This window comes from Talpa occidentalis, unplaced genomic scaffold (assembly GCF_014898055.3).
Source record: "Talpa occidentalis isolate TD23 unplaced genomic scaffold, MPIMG_talOcc4v2.1 talOcc4.18, whole genome shotgun sequence".
Taxonomy (NCBI): domain Eukaryota; kingdom Metazoa; phylum Chordata; class Mammalia; order Eulipotyphla; family Talpidae; genus Talpa; species Talpa occidentalis.
In genome coordinates this window covers 13,318,604-13,327,631 of record NW_023601851.1, presented here as the reverse complement: position 1 = coordinate 13,327,631, position 9,028 = coordinate 13,318,604, and the positions used below count along the sequence as shown (strand labels likewise).

Below are 9,028 nucleotides of genomic sequence, written 5' to 3'. Positions count from 1 at the left end.
TTAAACAGAGATTACAAACTTGTATATAGGTCCTATTGTCATAGAAAATCCTGCTCTTTAAATATCAATTATACATTACTCTGGGGATCAGCTCCTTTCCCAGGTCACTCTTCTAATTGAACAAAACTTTCTTGCCTGCCCACTCAAGGACTTGAAACACAACCTAAAGCTGCTCTGATCTTACCATGAAATTATGAACCAATAGTACTTTTATTTTTTTAATCATTAGAATGTCAGGTATAAAAAGCCACCACCTTTGGGCATTTCCCCTCGCTTGTGCTTGTTGGGTTTGAGTACCTGAACCCCCAGCGCTCCAGGGGCATTCACTTGGGCCACAGTGTCCCTGTCCCTGCTACGCAAACACTGCCTTGGGTCAATCCTCCCCAGGCTGCTTCAAACATAGTAAAAGCAGTGATAAATTAATGGTAAATCATGGCAGGAAAGTTGCTCCACCAATTGTGTTTAGGGAATGAATAGTAAAACCATATATGTAGCTAAATATCAACAACTAACTATTAGACTGATTAAAAAAAACAAACAAACAAAAAAAACAAACATTAAAAGATAAAACCATTGCCAGCCACTGATAATCCTCAAGTGGGAAGTCTTGAAGCAACTAGAACACACACGTCAGGGAAGAACACTAAATGGAGAGACCACTCTGGAGAAGAAGCTGGCCAGTTCTTTGTGAAGTACATTATAAACTTGCCATTCACATTTATCCAGCTGTCCTGAGCCTGGTGTTTTTCCATTTTACAGAAATGAAAACTTGTATTTACAAAAGTACCTATAAATGAAAATTCAGGACGTTTATGTGTATAGTAGAGAAACACTGGAAACAACTCTAATGCCCTTCATGCAGGGAGTGGGCGCACAAACTTCTCAGACATGCATGGTGATTGTTCACTTCTCAGGAACAAGAGTGAGAGAAGGTACTGGCACCTCACAACTTGGACAACTCCCAATACTTCCTGCCCAGTGAAAAGCCAACCAGAGACAAAGTCTTTGGACTCCTACTCCAAGGAGATAACATTCTGGAAAAGGGTGAAGTGCATGTGAAAAACCTGGTTATCTGGTGATGGGGTTATGGGAGTTGTCAACAATAAAGACTCAACAGGTGAGAATTCTGGAGAAGGCTGGGAAGCTACTGTTTCTTCACTGTGTTTGTAGTTATATGACTGTATTGATAGATCAAATTCCAGAGACTTGCACCAGGAGAGTGTATTTTACTTGCTCTGGAATTTTAAACTTTTAGTGTGTGAATTTAAGAATACATTTTAAAACACTGTCAATGAACAAAGTCATTACTATAAGTCTGTATGTGTTCCTTCCTTTCATCCAATTTAAAAAACATATTTTGTCCACTGGGAACTCTACTTCAAAGTTCATCCTGCATTTTTTTTAGGTAATGTAGATTTGCATAGTTACTTGTATTTACTCATGTAAAATACATGAGAAATACTTACCATGATAGATAAAATACTTATCATGATAGATAAGTCCAGAGGGTAAATTCAGAGGCTGCCTCATGATGAATGAACACATTAGAAAGACAAAGGGTAGAGAGAAAAATAAATCAAGAAACTACAAGATCTTAGACTTCTGGTAAAGGTATAAATGTAGACATAATTTGACATTTAATTGGCATAAGTTCATAATGACATAAATTTTAGTTAATATTTTCTTTGGATATTGCAAATATTGAAGACTACATATTCCCTGTTTAGATGAGGAAAGATTTGAGGAGCATAGTTTTAAAAATCTAAACATATTGCAATAGTGAAAAGAAAATAATAATTTTATTCAAGGAAGTCAGTTATCTTGCTTAGATAGTGAATACTGTAGAAAGTCCCATCTCTGAATAACAGTACTGTATTTTCTCTATGAATTTAGATATCAAATGCAACAAAGTCTAAAATGGACAAAGCTTCAGATTTTGTTGCTTTAAACTTTTCCAATACTTTTTCATGCTGGAGTGATATCTGAGTCTTACAATAATCCTGGGGCCTCAGAGGAAATTGTGTATTTTTACCATTCACTAATTGTAAAACATAAGGAATAAGATTCCAAAACAGGTACAAATTGGAGTTGCTTCTAGTAAACCCAATGTTATCAAGCTGAATCTCATATTTGGCTCTCTCAGAAAGTCAGTCATAAATCATTCAATCAGATATTAAGTAATGTGGCTGACAAATGCCTGCCATCCTCCACAAAGAAAGCAACATGTAAAACCAATTTGATTTTTGTCTAGTATTACTTCCTTGTTCCTGCTCTTACAAATCAAATCACTTGCCTTGTATAACTCTTCATATCATAGTGACCACCACCATCATCATCATGGTCATCAAGTTCTTCATCAGAGAGCATGTATTAAGTTCATAGAACATAAAAGTTGAAAAGAGGGGAATATACACATATATACTCCCATGAATAAAATGTATAAGTAATTATCACATAATATGTGATGTTAGATGGTGGAGGGTTTGGAGGGTTTAGTGGGTTTGTGAAGTACAACATAGCTATGTATAGGACAGCAATAAGATAACCTGCATTGGTATAATTAACTAACACCTAGGATATTAGAATTTCAAAACAACTGCTAACAGCACATTTCAGAAATAGATGAAACAATCTCTTATATGAGTTGCTGATTCAAGAATCTGAAGTTGGGAGGGAGACAGTGGTTCTGTGATAGTTACAAGTTATATTTGAACTGGTATTTATCAGTTCAAACGTTTAATAATGCTAAACCCTTTAGAAAGGGCTAAATGCATGAAAGACTAGTTTAATTACACTTTTTTAAGATTATGCGGATTGAAGGTAATTCTGAAAATAATTTTCAATATTTTCTTTCATTTAAAACTCACAGGCGATGGATTTTTTTAACCATGAATCAGTACATGATTAACTATTTAGAGTGTCATTGTGAAAAGATGAAATGATTCCATGAAAATTATGTTGGAGCTGGAATTTCTACATAGAACATAGAAATACATGCAGAGTGAACTGGCTGACTTGGGTAGTTGCTCTCTGTATCTCATGTGATTTGTCAGAATGTTACTAGGGTGAAAACTGTGTAAACTGATTAGAGATAGTCCATATGATACATAGCATGTTAAATAAATATGTTCTATTGTTTATTGATGCTCTAAAGTCTCTAAATTTTCAGAAATCTCTAGGTTTTGCTAGGAATCTGTCATAGGTCATAGCAACATTCATTTATGCATTCATACAGTCAATTACTCATTCAGCAAACATTCCTATTAAACTGTTCTTGGTCAGAACCTGTGTGAAAGAATCCAAACATGTTAAAAAAATCATGAAGATATTCCAAATATATAGGTAAATAATCTTTCATTCTGTATATTTTTCAAAATTTTTACCAGATTGAATTCTATTTTTATTATGTTTACTTTTTATATGCACTATGTGATGTATACTATTTTATTCATAAAGTAGGATATTCTGTAGGTGTGAGCCATTGAAAATAGATTCATTTATCTGGTGTCAAAGCATAGTAAATAGACTAACATTTAAAAGTGTCTGAAAGTACATCATAAACTGAAGTGATTAACTTCATAAAGGGTAGTGTGCAGAGTGTGATGTTTCTATGATAACTGTTTGGCAAGTAGAAAAAACACCACTCTAATTTTTAAGGAACAATTTTTTCAGTGCTGCAATCACATCCTTGTTCCGAAGGCTGTATATGAAGGGATTAATCATGGGAGTCACTATTGTGTAGAAAAGAGAGAGCAGCTTGTCAGTTAATGCAGAATGATTGGATTTGGGCCTGAAGTAGGTGATGGAAGCAGACCCAAAGAATAAAACCACAACTATGAGATGGGAAGAACAGGTGGAGAAGGCTTTGGCCCGTCCACTGGCTATTGGCAGCTTCATAATCGTGGAGATGATTTTGCCATAAGAGAAAAGTATCAATGTGAAGGGCATGGCAACAATCACCAAAGTTGCTACATAAACATAGATCTCATGCAGAGAAGTGTCCCCACAGGCCACCTTGATAACTGGGGGGATGTCACAGAAGAAGTGGTTGATTTGGTTGGAACTACAGAAATGCAGAGAGAATATCAGGCTTGTTTGTCCTATTTGGATTGGGATTCCAGTGACCCAGGCACCAACAGCCAACTGGGCACACATCTTGTGGTTCATGACCAGAGGGTATTGCAGAGGGTTACAAATGGCCACGTCATGGTCATAAGACATCACGGCCAGCAGGAAGCACTCAGTGGTCCCCAACATAAGGAAGAAACACATTTGTGTGGCACACTCCACCTTAGACAGGCTTCTGTCCTGAGTCCACAGGTTCTTCAGAATCCTAGGAAGGGTGACTGACACATAACAGATTTCCAATGAGGAAAAGTTTGCCAGGAAAAAATACATGGGTGTCTGCAGTGCAGAATCAATCCTGGTTACTATTATGATGAGGCTATTTCCAATTAAGATAATTATTTAAATCATGGCAAATACCCCAAATAGTAACCCTTGCAGTTTTGGAAGGTCATAAAATCCCATGAGTACAAATTGTGTCACAGAGGAAACATTGTCTTCTGATTTCATCTTGCCGTAGGACATCTGTAGGAATGGCATAATAATAAGAAGTACAAATAGGTTACTTTATGTGGATTTGTTCTCTTATATAACCAGTAAGGATAGCATAGCATGTATTTCCTATAAAAACACCTGTACAAAGAGGTGAGGTGTATTTTTAATTATTGTTAAATGTTAATACAAGGAGAGTATATCATCTTAATTTTTTTTTTCTGCTATGGGTCATCATATTTCTCTTTATGAAGATGAAATATGTTAATGTAATTTTGTTATTAATCTGAAACCTCAAAATTTTTAATGAATTTAAGTTCAGTGGTAACATTCCAAACTTTCAACATTTATATATCATTGCTTTATAAAACTAAAGATCATTCCCATTCTTTGGGTTGGCATATTTTTTCCTCATCTCCCAATCTGTTTTGATTATTATGAATTCAATCCCAATTTTATTACATGTCATTATATAATAATCTAAAATAATTTTTAGAGATTCTAAGACCTTAAGAAATACTCCCTCGATGGCGGCGAGGAGACGCTGCGAGTAAGATCTCCCATTAAAAAAAAGTTAATAGGGAGGGAAAGCGGCAGGTCCCAGTGAGAACTGGGACATGGAAGATAAACGGACAACTCCAGAAAACTACCCAAAGAAGAAAGTGGCCATAAAAGAGGACTAGAAGGGAGGAAAGCACAGAACCCTGCTCCCCACACCCACCCACAGAGTCAGCACTATCCGACCGGCAGAGAGGAGGAAAACAACAAACTAAAATGACCAACAAGTATGAACTATGCAGCAAGCGGGACTGTGAGTGGAAAGGAACTATTACAGCCACCACACCCTGTGAACGGGAGCTGTGGAGAACCCTGCAGGATTCCCCACGGCGGTGAGCGAACGGCTCCGGGCGCCATTAGAGAAGAACAAAGAGACTCTGGAGATGTGCACACAGCCCCCGGCCGTCCGGTAAGCTTGTGTGGAAACGCGGCGAGCTTGGCGCGCTTGAAAAGCAAACGCGGATCGGGATTACAGCTGCCCAGGTCCCCGCGCCTGCGACCTAGGCTTGTGGGGAGACACGCGGAGGCCCTCACTGAGTAAGCAGGAACCAGGCGCCCAGGCACGGGAGCGGGTGCAAAAGGCGCCATTCCTGCACCACTGAACTGGGCTACAGCCCTCGTCCTGGACCTGAGGGCTTTGAACTGAGACCTGGGACACAAAGTTCGGGGCGTGGGTTCTCCACGACAGTGGGGCACAAGGCAGACACAGCACCCCAAAGCCATTGAGGTTTACCCTACCATTTCCGCTCTGTTCCCTGTCCCACGGGGTGGGGGGGAGAAAAACAGCCCCCCAAGGACAATAGGAGAGATCTCTGGCGCCACCTAGCGACCAGAAAAAAAGTCACTAACACCCCATAGAACAGGTAAATTTCTTAAGTCTGCTTGAAAAGGGCAGAAGGCTCCCGGAGGAGACAGTGGCCAGCTGGGAAGTTAGCCCACGCCAGGCCCCTTCCGACCAGAAGTCTGAGCCCACAGAGGGAACAGGGACCCACGGCCGGGGCAGAACGGGCACGCAGAAGAGTGTGCCTGAGACCGGATGCTCAGGGAATGAGTCCTGTGTTGCCATTTTAGAACAGGGACATTTCTTCAGTAAAGTCTTCCTGAAACCAGCAGAAAGTTCCCTCAGAAGCCAGAGATGGCTCCTGGAGGAGCCAGAGGGGAGCGGAGAAGTTCACCCAAGATGCCGGCCAGTCCCAGCAACACAGTGTCCCAATGCATACGACAAATTAGAAAACAGACAGTAGGGAGTAGAAAAACCACACGCAACCTAGCAACTCCTCAGGAAAAAAGCACACCACAAAAAGAAAACCACCCCCCCGATTGCAAAGACAGTAACTTGGAAGAACTTCTGAGACTTCCAGAAAAAGAATTTAAAATTGTTGTGATTAAAAAAATGACAGAACTCATAAAGTAAAACAATGATCAGAAGAAGGAAATTGAGTCCCTAAAGAGGGAAGCAAAAGAAACGCAGGGGATCAAAGAATTAATGGAGGAACTAAAGAACTCTGGGAAAAGCAATGAAAGCAGAATAGAGGAAATGGAAGAACAAATAAGTACTCTTGAAGACACAGAAATAAAAAGAACCAAAAATGAAAAGGAAAGAGAAGTATGAAGGAAAAAGAACAAAGAAAGACTTCGGGAACTATATGACTCCATGAGGAAAGGAAATATAAGAGTTATAGGAATTCCAGAAGGAGAGGAGAAAGATGTAGGAACAGAGAAAATATTCCAGGAGATAATTGAAGAGAAATTCCCAAATGTGAAGAAGGAGCTGAAAATCGATATAAAAGAAGCAAGGAGAACACCAAACTTCCACGACAAAAGGAAAAATACAGCAAGACACATAATAGTAAAGCTCCCAAGAATCCAGGACAAGGAAAAAATAATGAAGCTGACAAGAGGGAAGAAACAGATAACATTCAAAGGACAACCAATCAGTCTGACATCGGACTTCTCTGAAGAAACACTATGAGCAAGGAGAGAGTGGAGGGACATAGTCAACAGACTCCAAGAAAACAGATGCCAACCAAGAATACTCTATCCCACAAAGCTCTCCTTCCTCTATGAAGAAAGAATAAGGACCTTCCCAGACAAAAAGAAACTCTGGAATTTCATTACGACTAAACCCCACTCCAAAAAATACTACAAGGAATCCTAAAGCCAGAACCTCAGAGGGACGAATAACAACAAAAGAAGGCCAAAAAAAAAGTTATTAAAAGAATAAATAAAATCAAAGGAAAGACAAACACAATGACAAATACAAATGGTAACATATCCATATTAACTCTAAATGTAAATGGACTAAACTCTTCAATAAAAAGACACAGAGTTGCAGCCTGGATTAAGAAACAAAACCCAACCTTTTGCTGTCTCCAGGAAACACATTTAGCTACAAAAGATAAAAATAGGCTCAAAGTTAAAGGATGGAAAACAATCCTACAAGCAAATGGACCAAAAAAGAAAGCAGGAACAGCTATACTTATATCAGATAAAACAGACTTCAAACTCAAAAAAAATAAAAAGAGACCCCAATGGTCACTACATCATGATCAAGGGGACAACACTTCAAGAAGAAATAACACTCATTAAAATATACTCACCAAACGAAGGAGCACCAAATTATATCAGACAACTGTTGTCCTCTCTGAAAACAGACATCAGAGAAAACACATATGTAGTGGGAGACTTCAACACACCACTATCAACAATGGATAGATCAACAAGACAAAAAATAAGTAAAGAAACTAAAGCTCTAAATAAGCATTTGGGCTTAACAGACATCTATAGAACACTAAACCCAAAAAAACGGAGTACACATATTTCTCAAGTGCACTCTCCAGGATCGATCACATACTGGGGCACAAGACAAACATCAACAGATACACCGAGATTGAAATCATATCAACCATCTTTTCTGACCATGAAGGCATCAAACTAGAAATAAACCATAAAAAGAAGGCAAGGAACTTTCCTACCTCATGGAGATTAAAAACCACACTACTGGAAGAACGCTGGACTAACGAGGAGATCAAAGAAGAAATTAAAAAATTCTTTGAATTCAATGACAAGGAGGACACCAATATCCTAAATGTATGGGATGCAGCAAAAGCAGTAATAAGAAGAAAATATATAGCAATAGAAGCTCACATCAAGAAACAGGAATGAACTCAAAGAAACAACCTAATCTCGAAGTTCAAATATCTAGAAAAAGAACAACAAAAAAACCACAAAATCAGTAGAAGAAAAGAAATAATAAAAACCAAAGCAGAAATAAAAGAAATTGAAACTAAAAAAAAAAAAAATCCAAAAGATCAATGAAACCAAGAGCTGGTTCTTTGAAAAAATCAATAAAATAGACAAACCCCTAGCCAGGCTCACAAAGGAAAAAAGGGAGAAAGCACAAATAAACAGGATCACAAATGAAAGAGGAGAAATCACAATGGACACAACAGAAATCAATAGAATAATCAGTAACGACTATGAACAGTTATATGGAAACAAGTTCAACAATCTAGAGGAGATGGACAAATTCCTACAACTCTACAATCACCGAAAGCTAGATAAAGAAGAAATAGAACACCTAAACAGACAAATTATAAGCAGCGAAATTGAAATGGTAATAAAAAACCTCCCCAAAAACAAAAGCCCAGGACCTGATGGATTTACAAATGGATTCTACCAAACATTCAGAGACGAATTAGTGCCTATCCTTTACAAACTCTTCCAAAAATTGAGAAGGAAGGGACAATACCAAACACGTTCTATGAAGCCAATATACACTAATACCAAAACCAAACAAGGACAACACAAAAAAGGAAAACTACAGGCCAATCTCCCTAATGAACACTAATGCAAAAATCCTTAATAAAATTTTAGCTATCAGAATCCAACAATGTGTCCATAAGATAATTCA

At 38.2% G+C, this 9,028-nt stretch overlaps 1 protein-coding gene across 1 annotated transcript; it reads right to left on the bottom strand.

Moving 5' to 3' along the window:
- Positions 1–3,645: 3,645 nt before the first annotated feature.
- Positions 3,646–4,608, bottom strand: LOC119250882 (olfactory receptor 10AG1-like). The gene is given in 1 exon segment (XM_037518464.1): positions 3,646–4,608. A coding segment is annotated over 1 exon segment (960 nt). The 5' UTR covers positions 4,606–4,608.
- Positions 4,609–9,028: the final 4,420 nt, after the last annotated feature.